The sequence below is a fragment of the Vombatus ursinus genome, unplaced genomic scaffold, assembly GCF_900497805.2.
Source record: "Vombatus ursinus unplaced genomic scaffold, bare-nosed wombat genome assembly UNPS02014793.1, whole genome shotgun sequence".
In the NCBI taxonomy this organism is placed as follows: Eukaryota; Metazoa; Chordata; class Mammalia; order Diprotodontia; family Vombatidae; genus Vombatus; species Vombatus ursinus.
Genome location: NW_020954571.1, coordinates 17,927,386 through 17,945,566, shown reverse-complemented (window position 1 = coordinate 17,945,566; position 18,181 = coordinate 17,927,386). Strand labels below are relative to the sequence as shown.

Below are 18,181 nucleotides of genomic sequence, written 5' to 3'. Positions count from 1 at the left end.
TACTCATGCCCTCTGCATGTGTATACTGCTTATAACTCCCCTGGTAAGGAGAAAGATTTTAGGAGTTACATATATCATATTCCCATGTAGTAATGTAAACAGTTTAACCTTATTGAGTCCCTTATGATTCCCCTTTTCTGTTCTCCTTTGTATGCTTCTCTTGAATTTTATATTTGAAAGTCAAAACTTCTATTCAGTTCTGATCTTTTCATCAGGAATGCTTGACAGTTTTCTATTTTGTTGAATATCCATTTTTTCAACTAAAGATTATATTCAGTTTTGCTGGGTAGGTGATTCTTGGTTATAATCCTGGCCTCTTTGCCTTGCAGAATATCGTATTACAAGTCCTCCAATCCTTTAATGTAGAAACAGCTAGATTTTCTGTTATTCTAACTGGCTCAATGATATTTGAATTATTTCTTTGCACTACTTTCTCTTTAATCTGGGAGTTCTGGGATTTGGCTATGATATTCCTGGATCTTTTCATTTTGGGATTTCTTTCAGGAGGTGATTGGTGAATTTTTTCAATTTCTGTTTTACCCTCTGGCTCTAGAATATCAGGGCACATTTCCTTGATAATTACTTTTTTTGTCAGTATTATGGTAGTGGGAGGGAAAAAATTATATCTATGTATAGATAGATAGATAGATAGATAGATAGATAGATAGATAGATGACAGATGGATAGATAGATAGATAGATAGATAGATAGATAGATAGATAGATAGATAGATAGAAAGAAAGAAAGATAGATAGATAGATAGATGGATAGATAGAGGGCACAGGGTGAGTTGAAGATGAAGGGGTGATAGCTGGAAAATAAAATTAAGGGCTGAGAGAGGATTATACTGGGAGAAGGAGAAAGGGAGAGGTAGAATGGGGTAAATTATCTCACATGAAACAGACAAGAAAAGGCCTTTAACAATGGATTGGAAAGGGGGGAAGATGAGAAGGAATGAGTGAATTTTGTCCTCATAGGATTTGGCTTAAGGAGGGAATAACATACAAAATTGCATATGCAAATCTATCTTACCCTACTGGCAAATAAGAGATGAAGGGAACAAGAGAGCAGGAGAAGGATAGAGGGGAGGGCAAATTGGGGGAGGGTATAATCAGAAGCAAACACTTCTGAGGAGGTACAGGGTCAAAAGAGAGAATAGAATAAATGGGGGATGGGATAGGATGAAGGGAAATATACTTAGTTTTTCACAAAATGATTACTATGGAAGTGTTTTACATGACTACACATGTATAACCTGTATTGACTTGCTTGCCTTTTCAATAAGGGTGGATGGGGAGGCAGGGAGGGAGAAAATTTGTAAACCAAAGTTTTAAAAACATATGTTAAAAAATTGTTTTCACATGCAATTGGGAAATAAGAAATAGAGGAAATGGGGTATTGACATATATCCTGCCCTATAGGAAAATAGAAGGGGTAGGGCATAAGAGAAGGGGGGGGGAGAGATAGAAGGGAGGGCAGATTAGGGGAAGGGGTATACAGAATGCATGCCATCTTGGGGTGGGGGGAGGGATGAGATGGGGAGAAAATTTGAAACTCAAAATCTTGCGGAAGTGAACGTTGAAAACTAAAAATAAATAAAGTTTTAAAAAAATGTAAGTGCCTTGTGAGGAGGGGTAGTTTCATTCTTTGTATTTGCACCCTTAGCACCTACCAGAGTGTCTGGCCTATAGTACTCACTTAAATAAATGCTTGATTGATTGAAAAAAAAAAGAATCATCAGCCTAGAAATGACAATTGGATCTACCAGAACTGATGAGATCACCAAGCAAAATAGGAGAAAAGAAGAACTCAGGATGGAGCCTTGGGAGTCACCTACTGTTAGCAGGGATGACCTGGTTGAAAATTCAGCAAAGGAGACTAAGAAGCAGTCCAAGAAGTAGGAGAATCAGGAGAAAGCAGTGTCATGAAAACCTAGTAAGAACAGAATATCAAAGAAAAGAAAGTGATCGACAATGTCAAAGGCTAAAGAGAAGTCAAGTAAAATGAGAACTGAGAAAAGGTCATTTGATTTAACAATTAAGAGATCATCAGAACAAACAAGAAACAGAAAGGCAAAGGATGTAAAACAAACAATTTTTATGTCATTAAAATGTAAAATTTTTTGCATAAAGGGAACCAATGCTGCTTAAATTAGGAGAGACAGAAGAAATTGAGTGGGAGATTATAAAAAGATTATCGGATAAAGGTCTCACCCCTAGGATATATAGTTAACTGATTCAAATTTGTAAAAATAAGAGCCATTTTTCAATTGATAAATTATCAAAGAATATAAATAGATAGTTTTCAGAGGGAGAAATCTAAACTATCAATAGCCACATTAAAAAATGCTCTAAATCACTATTATTTAGAGAAATACACCTTAAAATAAATCTGAGATACCACTTCACATTCATCAGATTGACCAGGTTGATTAAAAAGGAAAATCACACATTCTAGAGTGGCTGTGAGAAAACAGATATCTTAATGTACCACTGGTAAAGCTGTGAACTAGTCCAAGGATTCTATTTTTTAAATTTTTTAAATTTATTTTTTATTTTTTTTTATTTTTAATTAATTAGTTAATTTATTTTTATTTTTCAACATTCACTTCCACAAGATTTTGAGTTCCAAATTTTCTCCCCATCTCATCCCTCCCCCCACCCCAAGATGGCATGTGTTCTGAATACCCCTTCTCCTAATCTGCCCTCCCTTCTGTCTCTCCCTGTCTCTTCTTAACCCCTTCCTCTATCAGGGCAGGATAGATTTCTATGCCCCATTTCCTGCATATCTTCTTATCTAGTTGCATGTGAAAACTATTTCTTAATTGTTGTTTGTAGAAGTTTGGGTTCTAAATTTTCTCCCTTCCTCCCTCCCCACCCACCTTCATTGAGAAGGTAAGCAACTCAATACCAGTTATACATGTGTAGTCATGCAAAACACTTCCATAGTAGTCATGTTATGGAAAACTAAGTATATTTCCCTTAATCCTATCCTGCCCTCCATTTATTCTATTCTCTCTTTGGACCCTGTCCCTCCTTAGAAATGTTTGCTTCTCATTACTCCCTGCCCCAATCTGCCCTCCCCTCTATCATCCCCCTCCTCTCTTGTCCCCTTCCCCTCCTAGTTTCCTGTAGGGTAAGGTAGATTTCCATTTCTAATTGAGTTTGTATGTTATTCTCTCCTTAAGCCAAATCCTGTAAGAATAAGATTCACTTATTCCCTCTCACCTTCCTCCATTTCTGCTCCACCGTAAAAGTCTTTTCTTACCTGTTTTATGTGAGATAATTTGCTTCATTCCACTTCTCCCTTTCTCCTTCTCCTTGTATAATCCTCTCTCACTCCTTAATTTTATTCTCCAGATATGACCCCTTCATCTTCAACTCACCCTGTCCCCTGTATCTATCTGTGTATCTATCTATCTATCTATCTATCTATATGCATACAGATAATTTTTCTCTCCAACTACTCTAATACTGACAAAGGACTCAGGAGTTACAAATATCATCTCTCCATGTAGAATGTAAACAGTTCAACCTTAATAAGTCTCTTATGATTTCTCTTTCCTGTTTACCTCTTCATATTTTTCTTGAGTCTTGTGTCTGAAAGTCAAATTTTCTGTTCAGCTCTGGTCTTTTCATCAAGAATGCTTGTAAGTCCTCTATTTCACTGAATGTCCCTTTTTTCCCTTGAAAGATTATACTCAGTTTTGCTAGGGAGGTGATTCTTGGTTGTAATCCTATCTCCTTTGCCCTCTGGAATATTATATTCCAAGCCCTCCAGTGCCTTAATGTAGAAGCTGCTAAATCTTGTGTTATCCTGACTGTGTTTCCACAGTACTTGAATTGTTTCTTTCTGGCTGCTTGTAATATTTTCTCATTGACCTGGGAATTCTGGAATTTGGCTACAATATTCCTAGGAGTTTTCCTTTGGTGATCTCTTTCAGGAGGTGATTGGTGGATTCTTTCAATTTCTATTTTGCCCTCTGGTTCTAAAATATTAGGGCAGTTTTTTTTCTTTTTCTTTTTCTTTTTTTAGGCAATTGGGGTTAAGTGACTTGCCCAGGGTCACACAGCTAGTAAATGTCAAGTGTTTGGTCTAAGGCCAGATTTGAACTCAGGTCCTCCTGACTTCAGGGACGGTGCTCTATCCACTGTGCCACCTAGCTGCCCATACTTGATATTTTCTTGAAAGATGATGTCTAGGTTCTTTTTTTGATCATGGCTTTCCGATAGTCCAATAATTTTTTTTTTAAATTATCCCTCCTGGATATATTTTCCAGGTCATTTGTTTTTCCAATGAGATATTTCACATTGTTTTCTATGTTTTCATTCTTTTGGATTTGTTTTACAGTGTCTTGATTTCTCATAAAGTTTCTACCTTCCAATTGCTCCTTTCTAATTTTTAAGGAAGTATATTCTTCAGTAAGCTTTTTGGACTTCCTTTTCCATGTGACCAATTTTGCTTTTTTAAGGCATTCTTCTCCTCTTTGGCTTTTTGGACCTCTTTTGCCACTCGAGTTAGGCTATTTTTTAAGATGTTGTTTTCTTCAATATTTTTTTGGGTCTCCTTTAGCAAGCTGTTGATATGTTTTTCATGATTTCCTTGCATCACTCTCAGTTTTTCCTCTACTTCTCTTACTTGCTTCTCAAAATCCTTTTTGAGCTCTTCCATGGCCTGGGACAAATTCATATTTTTCTTGGAGGCTTTGAATGTAGGAGTTTTGACTTTGTTGTCTTCTTCTGGTTGTATGTTTTGATCTTCTTTGTCACCAAAGTAAGATAATATAGTCTGACTCTTTTTGCGCTGCTTGCTCATGATCCCAACCACTTACTTGAGTTTTAAACTCTTTGTTAAGGTAAGAGTCTGTTTCCAATGTGGAGAATGTACTGTCCCAAACTTCATGGGTTTTGTGCAGAGATACTTCTAGGGACTTGTAAATTTTCAGTTCTTCCAAGGTGCTATGATCAAGAACCAAATATTATAGCATATATACATGCTTCTATTTATTAGTTTTTTTCTCTGAATGCAGATAATGTCTTCCTTCTTATGTCTTTTGTAGTTAATGTGGGTATTTATAATAGTAAAAATGATTTATTCACTCAAAGTTGTTCTTAAAACAATACTGCTGTTGCTACAGACAATGTTCTCTTGGTTCTGCTCATTTTGCTCTTCATTATTTTGTGCAAGTTTGCCTATACTTTTTTAAGATCAACAAGCTCAGGGAGTGGAGCCAAGATGGTGGAGTGAAAGCAGTGACTTGCTTGAGCTCTCCCCCAAACCCCTCCAAATATCTGTAAAAAAAAAATGGCTCTAAACAAATTCTAAAGCAGCAGAACCCACAAAAAGACAGAGTGAAACAAATTTCCAGCCCAAGACAACCTAGATCAGAAAGGTATATCACACCAGGCTGGGAGAGGAGTGCAGTGTGGGCATGCAGGCCACAGCAACCCTGGAGCAGGCCTCAGAGGACTGAATTGTGTGCAGCTGTGGTGGTTTCCAGACTTCTCAACCCATGAATGCCAAAGATAACTTGGAAGGTCAGTGGGAAAAGTTTGTGACTGCAGTGAGAGAGAAAAGCTAGGTCTCTGTCTCAAGTCCTCCCAGGGTAGCAGCTCCCTCCTGACCTTCCCACCCACAGACTGAGAGAGAATCGAGTGGCTGATCAGAGGGGGATTGCAGGTATATCTTTGCCAGTGCTGAGGCAAGAATCTCTTGCTTTGCCTGTGCTTGGATCTGAGTCACAGTTCTGAGGGGTGGTCCTGGCACAAGGAGGAGTGCTAGTGTGGTGGAGCTTGTTGTGGAGGTGGAGAGGAAACACCTCACACCTTATTATACCACCTTGGAAGAACTGAAAATTTATAGGTCCCTAGAAGTATCTCTGAAAACAGCTGTACAAACCCCTGAAGCTTGGGACAGTACATTCTCCACATTGGAAGCAGACTCTTACCTTAACAAAGAATTTAAAACTCAAGCAATTGGCCTGGATCATGAGTAAGCAGTGCAAAAAGAGTCAGACTATATTATCTTACTTTGGTGACAAAGAAGAGCAAAACATACAACCAGAAGAAGACAACAAAGTCAAAGCTCCTACATCCAAAGCCTCCAAGAAAAATATGAATTGGTCCCAGGCCAAGAAAGAGCTCAAAAAGGATTTTGAGAAGCAAGTAAGAGAAGTAGAGGAAAAACTGAGAGTGATGCTAAAGGAGGCCCTAAAAAATACTGAAGAAAATAACACCTTAAAAAATAGCCTAACCCAAATGGCAAAAGAGGTCCAAAAAGCCAATGAGGAGAAGAATGCCCTTAAAAGCAAAATTAGCCAAATGGAAAAGAAGTCTAAAAGCTCACTGAAGAAAATACTTCCTTAAAAATTAGAATGGAGAAATTGGAAGCTAGGGACAATTTGAGAAATCAAGGCACTGTAACACTAATCAAAAGGAATGAAAAAATAGAAGAGAATGTGAAATATCTCATTGGAAAAACAACTGACCTGGAAAATAGATCCAGGAGAGAGAACTTAAAAATTATTGGACTATCTGAAAGCCATGATCAAAAAAAGAGCCTAGAAATCACCTTTCAAGAAATTATCAAGGAAAACTGCCCTGATATTTTAGAACCAGAGGGCAAAATAGAAATTGAAAGAATCCACCAATCACCTCCTGAAAGAGATCCCCAAAGGAAAACTCCTAGGAATGTTGTAGCCAAATTCCAGAATTCCCAGGTCAAGGAGAAGATATTACAAGCAGCCAGAAGGAAACAATTCAAGTATTGTGGAAACACAGTCAGGATAACACAAGATTTAGCAGCTTCTACATCAAGTGTCAGGAGGGCATGGAGTATGATATTCCAGAGGGCAAAGGAATTAGGACTACAACCTAGAATCACCTACCAAGCAAAACTGAGTATAATCCTTCAGGGTGAAAAATAGTCATTCAATGAAATAGAGGACTTTCAAGCAGTCCTGTGGAAAAGACCAGAGCTGAATAGAAAATTTGACCTTCAAATATAAGACTCAAGTGAAACATGGAAGAGGTAAACAGGAAAGAGAAAACATAAGAGACTTATTGAGGTTGAACTATTTACATTCCTGCATGGAAAGATGATATTTGTAACTCATGAGACCTTTGTCAGTATTAGGGTAGTTGGAGGGAAAAAAATTATATGTATGTATGTATAGATAGATAGATAGAGGGGACAGAGCGAGTTGAAGATGAAGGCATTATACCTGGAGAAGAAAATTAAGGGGTGAGAGAGGATTATACTAAGAGAAGGAGAAAGGGAGAGGTAGAAAAGGATAAATTATCTCACAAAACAACAGAAAAGAAAAGGCTCTTACAGTGGAGGGGAAACAGGGGAAGTTGAGAGGGAGTGAGTGATTCTTATTCTCATAGGGTTTGACTTAAGGAGGGAATAATATACACACTCAATTGGGTATGGAAATCTGTCTTACCCTATAGGAAAATGGGGTGGGAGGAACGGCACAAGTGATTAGGGGGATGACAGAGAAGAGGGCAGATTGGAAAAGGGAGTAATCAGAAGCAAATACTTCTGAGAAGGGACAGGATCAAAAGAAAGAATAGAATAAATGGGGTAGGGCAGGATAGGATTAAGGGAAATAGAATTAGTTTTTCACAGCATGTCTACTATGGAAGTGTTTTGCATAAGTGTTCATGTATAACCTATATTGAGTTGCTTGCCTTTTCATTGAGGGTGGGTGGGGAGGGAAGAAGGGAGAAAATTTGGAACCCAAAGTTTTAAAAACACATGTTTAAAAAAATGTTTTCACATGCAACTAGAAAATAAGAAATACAGGAAATGGGGTACAGAAATCTATCCTGCCCTACAGGAAAATTGAAGGGGAAGGGGATAAAAGAAGAGTGGGGAGAGATAGAAGGGAAGGCAGACTAGGGGAAGGGGTATTCAGAATGCATGCTATCTTGGGGTGGTGGACAGGTGAGATGGGGTGAAAATTTGGAACTCAAAATCTTGTGAAAGTGAATGTTGAAAACTAAAAATAAATAAATTTCTTAATAAAAAAAGAAAGTTAAAAAAAATCAACAAGCTCATCATTTCTTATACCACAGTAGTATTCCATCATAATCATATACCAGAATTTGTTCAACCTTTATAGCAATACAATGATCCAAGACAATTTTGAAGGACTTATGATGAAAAATGTCATCCATCTCCAGAGGAGGAGTGAACCTGATAGAGCATGAATGAGACTGAAGCATACTTTTCCTTTACTTTATTCTTCTGGCTTTTTTCAGAGGCAGTGTTCTGTGTTTTCTTTTGCAATGCAGCTAATATGAAAATGTGTTTTGCATGACTATACATATAGAATTGGAAATTGAGGGAATACTGATGAATTGAGGAATGGCTGAATTGTATGGTATATAATTGTGATGGAATACTATTGTGGTATAAGAAAAATGACCAGAAAAAATCTGGGAAGACTTTTATCACCTCATGTGAAGTGAAGTGAGCAGAATCAGGAGAACATCATACACAGTAACAGCAATATTATAATGATGATCAACTGTGAAAGACTTAGCTACTCTGATGAAGACAAACAATTCAAGACAATTCCAAAGACAACATGATGAAGAATGCTATCCATCTCCAAAGCGGGAAAAACTGATGAACTCTAAATGCATATTGAAGCATACTTTTGTTTCTTGAAACATATTTTTTATACTTTTTTTTATTTCTCTTGGGTTTTTTGTCTGTGTTTTCTTTTGCAACACAGTTAATATGGAAATACATTTTGCATGACTTCACAAGTGTAATTGATATCAAATTGCTTGACTTCTCATGTAAGAGGGAGTGGGGGAAAGGAGAGAGAATTTGGACTCCCATTTTTTAAATAAATATTTTAAAATTTACATGTAACTGAGAAATAATTAACAAAATAAATAAAATATATTGGAAAAAAAAGATCACTTTATTTTTTTTTCATTCTCCTTAAGGACCTCAGAGACAACTCAGATTAGCCTCTGCACAGGGTCTTTCTCCTGTCTCTGGATCTGGAGCTCACTAGAGCTCCACACTAGACCCCCACCTAGTGCTCCTTGGATACTGCTCCCTCTTACTGAACTCCTGCCTCTATGAACTTTGGAGATTATAGGATCTGTCTTACCTAAGGCATTTCTGCAGTTTCTGGTCTTGGACCAGAAACCAATGTTGAGCATGACCAAGCCTAGAGCTCCACAATGGATTGGCCTGGAGATGCTGTTGATTGCACTTGAGGTGGGCTTCATTCTCCAAAATCAAACACATATTGATTACATCTGTATTTTTAAAAAAATACAAGAAAGAAAGAAAGAAGGAAAACAGGGCCAGGGTAGAGGAACTTCGGGCATATATGGAAGGAAACAAAAACAAAAAACATTTTCTTTTCTTTGCATGTTCATTTCTTTTTGTCTGTTTCATTAAAGGCTATGGGTTTTGTGTAAAATTTTGTTATTCTGTTGATTATTAAGTTTATAATTTTTTAAAAAAAAAAGCCTGTTCAGAGATCTTTTTTGCTAGCCAGTAGCTTAAATATGTCTTTGCTTCTTTTTGACTCCAGGGCCATCAAAGTCATAGAATCATAAAATTTATAGGTATGAGAGCCATTTGAGATCATCATTTTTAATGCCCTCAGAGTACAGGTGATGGCACTTTGGATCAGAGAATTGCATATTAATATTGTCAGAACTTTCTTAACTTACGTCCCTTCTTTGCAAATGTTAAAAGGTTTCTAGTCCTGGCCAGAAGATTTTTCTCATAGCTCATATGCATAGCTGCAATCTCCTCAGCATTCATTCTTCCCTTCTCTCCCTGAGAGCCTTCCAGATAGATCTGGAAAGGACCAAGTTGATTATCTGGTCCAACAACACCTTTTCAGAGGCCCTCAGTCACTCTTATTTCCTCTTCTCCAAAGAAAGCAGCAGATAGCTTAGTTGATTTGTAGACCAGTAGGAATGAGCCCTATTCCTCCTCTCTCCCTCCAACTCTGAATCTGTTTCTATGCACACAAATGCACAAACTGAAGAACTGAATTAGATAATGAAGAGCCACAATACTCAGATGAGCAAATTGTTATTCTTTAATGAGTTCTCTAGGCAATTACCTCAGTTTGCCACTTGATTTACATGTTTGTTCCAACCAGAAAGTTTTATCTTTAAGATCTATCCATGGTAACCCCCTGAATTCCTACTCATTCATCCAGCTCTGAAATTTACTTGGCCCATGATTTTGACCACCTGAGGGAGCTTAGAAGTTTTCTGCAGAAATCTCTCCCAGCATTGTTCCTCCTCTCCTCTCATCCTTTCTATCAATTCATACTGATTCTCTCCCTTCTCTGGACTCCTTAATGCCGCTCAGCAAGACCACGCGTGCTTCAGTTTCCCACTCCTTTACTACAATTAAACATTACAACAACAAAAAAGTCAGTTTTTAAATGGCTTCTGCAGGGAGTCATCATGGATTAATACTAAAAAGGCTATACATTGAGCCACCTGACTTCTATTCCAGTCTCTGCAACTGACTTGACCCTCCCTTTATTTTCTCTTAGCCTAAGTTTCCACTGTAAAATGTGAGTGTTGAAATAGATTACCACTGAGGTTCTTTCCAATCTTGACATTCCAGAATTTCAATTATTTGAGTTAAGGTATTTTTTTCTTTTGTCTTGAAAGAGTGAGAAAATTGCTGTAATATTTCCATTTCAGTTTTAGAATCATTGTCTTTACCCAGAGAATATTTTGATTTATGTTTGTTTGATTGTTGTTTTAAGTTACTCATTCCTGACTAGACCAAAGCCAAAAACCCCTGTGGCTGCTCCAAGAGGGACACACTGGAGTTAAGGAGGTGGCCCACAGTGTCAGTTCCCTTTACCTACTGTTGAATTCATAAAATAAGCAACTTCTTCCAATGGAAAACCACAGTAAAGCTGGTTCAGGATATGGAACTCTTTCAGAAAGATGAGTCTCTATGCAGTTAACATTATCAGTTTTGTTAATTTGTGATTGTTAATAAAATCCACAAACATTTATTTGAAAAAAATTTTCAGATGAGATAGTACTAAGTGTTCTAAGTAGTTCTTTTTTCTTTTCTTTTTGGAAGGAGAAATAAAACAAAACAAAACAAAAACTCCAAACCTTACCCTGTATGATGAACACAATAATGGAGCAGAGAACCAGGGAAATCTGCCATATGTTGTTGAGAGCAGTTCTTTGCCACATGTCTGGTGCAGAGATCTATGCTTTCCTAAAAGGCTGAGGTTGCTTCTGTCTTGCACAGCTGTAAACTGATTGAGTGACTAACCCCTGTACAGAATCATAGAAATGCCAAGTCAGAAAACAACCAAAGAGAAATTAATCTTCTTCAAATATTGCCTTGGTGAGATCCAAGATTGGTGTCTTGAACCTCCACCCACAATTCACTAATCCTCTTCATTTGAGGGACTCTAAATATAATGTGCTTCTATGACACAACTGAATATCCACATCAGTAAACAAAACCAATGTTATGTAAGGTGTACTTTAACCCTAAAGGCAGTTTGAATTTTCTACCTTCAGTGCACATAAAGTCAGTCATACAGCTTGGTATGTTAAATCAATGGGGTTCAGTGGGCAAACTATGGGCTTAAAAAAATCTTCTGAGTTGACTGCCAGGCCCACCCACTGGCTTTCTGGGTGACCTTGAAGGACTCTCAACTTTTTGTCATTTTTGGTTTTTTATCAGTGCAGAAATTATGAAGGAATCTAGTTCTATAGAGAAAAAATCTTTGTGATTTATCAGGGCATACTTAGTGATGATTGAAGACTGTGTACAACATAGGTGTAAAGGAAGAAAACAGAAGGGGAAGTGCCTAACTTTGAAAATGCTGAGATTTATTGGGGAAAAACACTCAAATCAGGGAAATAGATAGAAATAAGAGAATAGAAATAATTCAGTTCTCAACTATTGTAAAGCTTGCAAAGAACTTTCTTCAAAACTCTATAAAACAGATAGGATAAGTACTATTTTATCCATTTTTCAGATGAAGAAACAGGCTATTTGTGAGGCTGTCATTTATTCAAATTAATACAGGAAGTATCAGATACAGGACTCGAATTTCCAGGTCTCCTGACTTGAAATCACATGCTCTTTCCATTATTCCAACATACAGCCAGTCTAAGGGAAAATTTTGAAGTAAATTTAGAGGGCAATGCAACCTCCCTTTTCTGTACCTTTAATCTTTCTTGTGGCATCTGATGACTGTAATAGTCTGATTTTTCATGCTGCTCACCTGATCTTTCCTCACAGTCCTGTCCTCCTCAGATGGTCATGTGCCAAAGAGGGAGGACACTATGCTAAGGTTTGAGGAGAAAATGAAGGATAAAATGCAGTCTCTATCCTTAATCCCTAAAGCCCCTAGTTCAGTTACTAGCTCCTACAAAAGACTTTTCCTCATCCCTCAGGTTCTTAGTACTCTAATTTTCTCAGTTACTTTGTATTATTTTGTTACTTAATGTTTCCTCTGTATACATGATATTTCTTTACTTTGGAGAATAAATTTTGCAGAGTTAATAATTTTTCTTTAAAATTTTGATAGAATTCTCCTGTGAATCCAATAGTACTAAGATCTTTTTTCACTTCATAATTCCTTTACAATTTTTTTGTTTGGTTGGTTGTTTGGTTGTTGGTGTGGTTTTTGGAGATCAGATATTAAAGATTCCTATTGGATCTTCTCTTTTTTTATTATTATTAATGGGTTATTTCAATTGTGTCTGACTCTTTGTGACCTCATTTGGAGTTTTCTTGGCAGAAATGCTGGAGCAGTTTGTCATTTCCTTCTCCAGTTCATTTGACAGATGAAGATAATGAGGCAAATAGGATTAAGTGACTTGCCCAGAGTTCCACAGCAAGTAAGTGTTTGAATCCAGATTTGAACTCAGGAAGATGGTTCTTCCTGACTTCAGACCCAGAGCTCTAAACACTGTGTCACCCCACTACCCCTGATCTCCTACTAGTTTGTGTATTTTCGTATTTTTGAAAGTATTCTCAATCAACCTCTGAAAGCCCAGAAAATATCACCCCAGGAAAATCCCTGGAACAGCTGAACCAGAAGAAAGATGGGAAGCAGTAGTGCAGTAGCCCAGGTAGCTTGAGGGATTAGTAGGAAAGGCCCCTCTTGTTCTGGGGGAAGAGGAGCAATACTGAACTGGAGGCATCCCAGCAAGCTAGCAGAAAACCCCACTTTAGCACACCAGGAAGAGATCTTGAAACCCAAGTGGTGGAGCAGGCAAACACCAACACCTGGGCCTCCAAGTCCCTCAGTGAGGGTGGGAGAAATGGTGGAAACCAGCTCAGAAAACCACCAGGTACCTCAGCATTCTACAGCAAACAGGTCTCCCAGAGCCTCAGCAAAAATAAGAGAATCAGCACTGCAAAGGGCTGCCAGCAGAAAAACACCCTACAACATCCATCTGAAAGGAGCTGAAGAAAGTGAAAGGAAAGGAAAAACAGGCAACCTAGAGTTGCCCTAGAATCCCAGCCTTGCTGATTCCAGCCCAATGCTAGGTAAGCTGCCAGAACCCTACAGCCTCCAATGGCCAACATCTGAGGCCCCAACACACAAAGCCAGTGACCAAGACCTAGGCTCCCAACACAAGAAGCTTGGGTAAGTGCCCTCTGCTCCCCTGCAGGAGAGCTCAATCTCTTTAAAGGCCAGGGAATAAGGAAACACCATGAGCAAAAAAGAAATGTACCATAGATTCATGTTATAAGAAGAGTGAAGATCAAGGCAGAAATTCTGAAGAGGCCAACATTGTCAACAAACCCACATCTGGAACCCCAAAAGGGAATATGAACTGGTCTGAAGCCCAAAAAGTCTTCTTAGAAGAGCTCAAGAAGGATTTTAAAAGTCAATTGAGAGGTAGAAGAGTCCTTAAAAAATACAATTGGCTAACTGGAAAAAAAAAGTACACTGAAGAAAACAAATGCCTAAAAATACAATTGGCCAACTGGAAAAAAAAAGTACACTGAAGAAAACAAGTCCCTAAAAAATACAATTGGCCAAATGGGGAAGGAGGTACAAAATTTAATAGAAGAAAACAATTTGTTAAAAATTAGAATCAGGCAAATGGAAGCTAATGACTCTATGAGAAAGCAAGAATCAGTCAAACAGAAACAAAAACAAATGAAAAAAATAATAGATGAAAACATAAAATGCCTCATTGGTAAAACAACTGACCTGGAAAATTGATCCAGGAGAGATGATTTTAAAATTATTGGTCTACCTAAAAGTCATGATAAAAAAGGAGCCTGGACAGTATCTTTCAGGAAATCATAAAGGAAAACTGCCCTGAGATCCTAGAAACAAAAGGTAAAATAGTCATAGAAAGAATCCACTGATCACCTCCTGAAAGAGATCCCAAATTGAAAACACCAAGGAATATAGTAGCCAAATTCCAAAATTACCAGGTCAAAGAGATAATACTGCAAGCAGCCAGAAAGAAACAATTTAAAGATCATGGAACCACAGTCAGGATCACACAGGACCTTGCAGCTTCTACATTAAAAGACCATAGGGCATGGAACATGATATTCCATAAAGCAAAGGGGCTTGGATTACAACCAAGGATCAACTACCCAGAGAAAATGAGCATGATCTTTCAGGGGAGGAGATGGATATTCAATGAAATAGGGGACTTCCATACCTTCCTGATAAAAGAACCTGAGCTCAACAGAAAATTTGGTCTTCAAATCCAAGACTCAAGAGAGACATAAAAAGGTAAATGGGACAGAAAGATACAATATGTTGTTAATAAGGGCAAACTGTTTACATCTCTACAAGGGAAGATGACATGTACAACTCCTCAGAACTGTATTGTTATTACACCATGTCAAAGGAGTGTACATAAAGTGGGTGCATGTAAGTTGACTTTGATGTAATGATAAAAAAAATCTAATCAAGTGGGTTAAATGGATCTAAGTAAATGGATTAGTCTCATTTAAGAAAATGTACTGAGAAAGGAAGAGGCAGACAAGGGTAAATTACATTATAGGAAAAGGCACAAAAACCTGTTACAGCAGAGGGAAAGAAGGGAGGGAGGAGAGCATTGTTTGAACCTTACTCTCATCAGATTTGACTCAAGAAGGGAATAACATAATCAGTTAGATATAGAAATCTAACTAACCCTATAGGCAGTAGGAGGTAAAAGGGGAAAGAAAAAGGAGGGGGGATAGAAGGGAGGGAAGAAGCAGTAAGGGTAATGGGGAAGAAAAAGGAAAGGGCTAATAGAAGGAAGGAGGGACTGAGGGAGGTGGTGGTCAAAAGCAAAACACTTGTGAGGAAGGAAAAGGAGAAAGGAGAAAGAAAAGCATAAATGGGGTGGAGGATGGAGAGAAAGATGCAAATAGTAATCATAACTGTGAATGTGAATGGGATGAATGCTCCCATAAAACGGAAGTGGATGGCAGAATGCATTAAAAACCATAATCCTACAATGTATTGTTTACAGGAAACACATTTGAAAAAGGGTGACACACACAGGGTAAATGTAAAAGGTTGGAGCAGAATATATTATACTTCAGCTGAAGTAAAAAAAAAAAGCAGGGGTAGCCACCATGATCTCAGACAAAACAAAAGCAAAAATAGGTCTTATCAAAAGAGATAAGGAAGGAAACCACATCCTGCTAAAAGACACCATAGACAATGAAAGAATATCATTACTAAAGATATATGCACCAAATGGTATAACATCCAGATTCTTAGAGGAGAAGTTCAGGGAGTTACAGGAAGAAATAGACAGCAAAACTATACTATTATACTATACTACACTCTTGGGGGACCTCAACCTCCCCCTCTCTGAACTAGATAAATCTAACCACAAAATAAACAAGAAAGAAGTTAAGGAGGTGAATAGAATATTAGAAAAGATAGGTATGATAGACCTCTGGAGAAAATTGAATGGGGATAGAAAGGAAAATACTTTTTTCTCAGTGGTACATGGCACATACACAAAAATTGACCAGGTACTATGGCATAAAAACCTCACAATCATGCAAAAAGGTAGAAATATTTAATGCATCCTTTTCAGATCATGATGCAATAAAAATTTTATGCAATAAAGGGCCATGAAAGACAGACTAAAAATAATTGGAAATTAAATAATCTAATCCTAAAAAATGATTGGGTCAAACAACAAATCATAGAAACAATCAATAACTTCATTCAAGAGAATGACAATAATGAGACAACATACTAAAACTTATGGGATGCAGCAAAATCAGTTCTTAGGAGAAGTTTTGTATCTCTAAATGCTTACATAAATAAAATAGAAAAGGATATCATTGAATTGGGCATACAACTAAAAAAAAACTAGAAAAAGAACAAATTAAAAATTCTTAATTAAACACCAAATTAGAAATACTGAAAATCAAAGGAAAAATGAATAAAATTGAAATTAAGAAAACTATTGCACTAACAAATAAAACTAAGAGCTGTTTTTATGAAAAAACAATAAAATAAATAAACCTTTGGTTAATTTAATTTAGAAACAGAAAGAAGAAAACCAAATTACTAGTATCAAGAATGAAAAAGGTGAAGCTACCACCAAGGAAGAGGAAATTGAAACAATAATTAGGAACTATTTTGTCCAACTGTATGCCAACAAATTTGACAATCTTAGTGAAATAGATACATATTTACAAAAACATATATTACCCAGATTAACAGAAGAGTTAGTAAAATACTTAAGTAACCCCATCTCAGAAAAAGAAATTGAACAAGGCATTGATGAACTTCCTAGGAAAAAAACTTCAGGGCCAGATGGATTTACAGGTGAATTCTATCAAACATTTAAAGAACAATTAATTCCAATGCTATATAGACTATTTGGGAAAACAGGTGAAGAAGAAGTCTAACCAAATTCTTTTCATGATACAAATATGGTGCTGATACCTAAACCAGGAAGAGTCAAAACAGAGAAGGAAAATCACAGACCAGGGCAGCGAGGGGGTGCAGTGGATAGAGCACTGGCCCTGAAGTCAGGAGGACTTGAGTTCAAATCCGGCCTCAGACTAAACACTAGCTGTGTGACCCCAGGCAAGCCACTTAACCCCAAATGCCTAAAAAAAAAAAGAAAAAGAAAATTATAGACCAATTTCTCTAATGAATATAGATGCAAAAATTTTAAATAAAATATTAGCAAACAGATTACAGCAACTTATCACAAGAATATGACCAGGTAGGATTTATGCCAGGTATGCAGGGCTGGTTCAATATTAGGAAAACTATCAGCATAATTGATCATATCAATACCAAAAATAACAGAAACCACATGATCATCTCAATAGATGCAGAAAAAGCTTTTGACAAAATACAACACCCATTCCTATTAAAAACACTATAGAGCATAGGTATAAATAGAGTCTTCCTTAAAATAATAAATAGCATTTACCTAAAACCTTCATCTAACATTATATATAATAGAGACAAGCTAGGAGCATTTCCAATAAAATCAGGGGTGAAACAAGGATGTCCATTATCACCATTGTTGTTCAATATCATACTGGAAACATTAGCTTTAGCAATAAGAGAAGAAAAAGAAATTGAAGGTATTATAATAGGCAAAGAAGAAACAAAACTATCACTCTTTGCCAATGATATGGTGATATACTTAGAGAATCCTAGAGAATCAAGAAAAAAACTACTTAAAATAATAAACAACTTTAACAAAGTTGCAGGCTATAAAATAAGCCCACATAAATCATTGGCATTTCTATATATTACCAGCAAAGCCCAACAGCAAGACATAAAAAGAGAAATTCCATTTAAACTTACTGTAGACATTATAAAATGTTTAGGAGTCTACTTCTCAAAACAAACCCAGGAACTATATAAACACAATTACAAAACACTTTTCACACAAATAAAGTCAGAGCTAAGTAATTGGAAAAACATCCATTGCTCATGGGTAGGACGAGCTAAAAAAATAAAAATGACAATTCTACCTAAGCTAATTTATTTTTTCAGTGCCATACCAATCAAACTACCAAAAATTATTTTATAGAGTTAGAAAAAATAATAACAAGATTCATTTGGAGGAACAAAAAGGCCAGAATATCAAGAGAACCAATGAAAAGAAATGCAGGGGAAGGTGGCCTACCCATTCCAGATCTTAAATTGTATTATAAAGCAGCAATCATCAAA

General features: G+C 36.9%; 1 protein-coding gene across 2 annotated transcripts in view; it reads right to left on the bottom strand.

The window, feature by feature from the left end:
* The window catches only part of LOC114048502 (liver carboxylesterase 1-like), a 79,524-nt gene extending 67,231 nt beyond the window's left edge, over positions 1-12,293 (bottom strand). Inside the window, exons 1-2 of one of the 2 annotated variants that reach the window (XM_027869448.1) lie at positions 12,213-12,293; positions 11,144-11,306 (exon numbers count right to left, since the gene is read on the bottom strand). In XM_027869448.1, coding sequence (XP_027725249.1) covers positions 11,144-11,222 — 79 coding nt within the window. In that variant the 5' untranslated portion in view covers positions 11,223-11,306; positions 12,213-12,293. Of the gene's footprint in view, positions 1-11,143; positions 11,401-12,212 lie in introns of those variants that run through there. The other variant, XM_027869449.1, reaches the window with a different exon arrangement.
* Between the last annotated feature and the right edge of the window lie 5,888 nt (positions 12,294-18,181).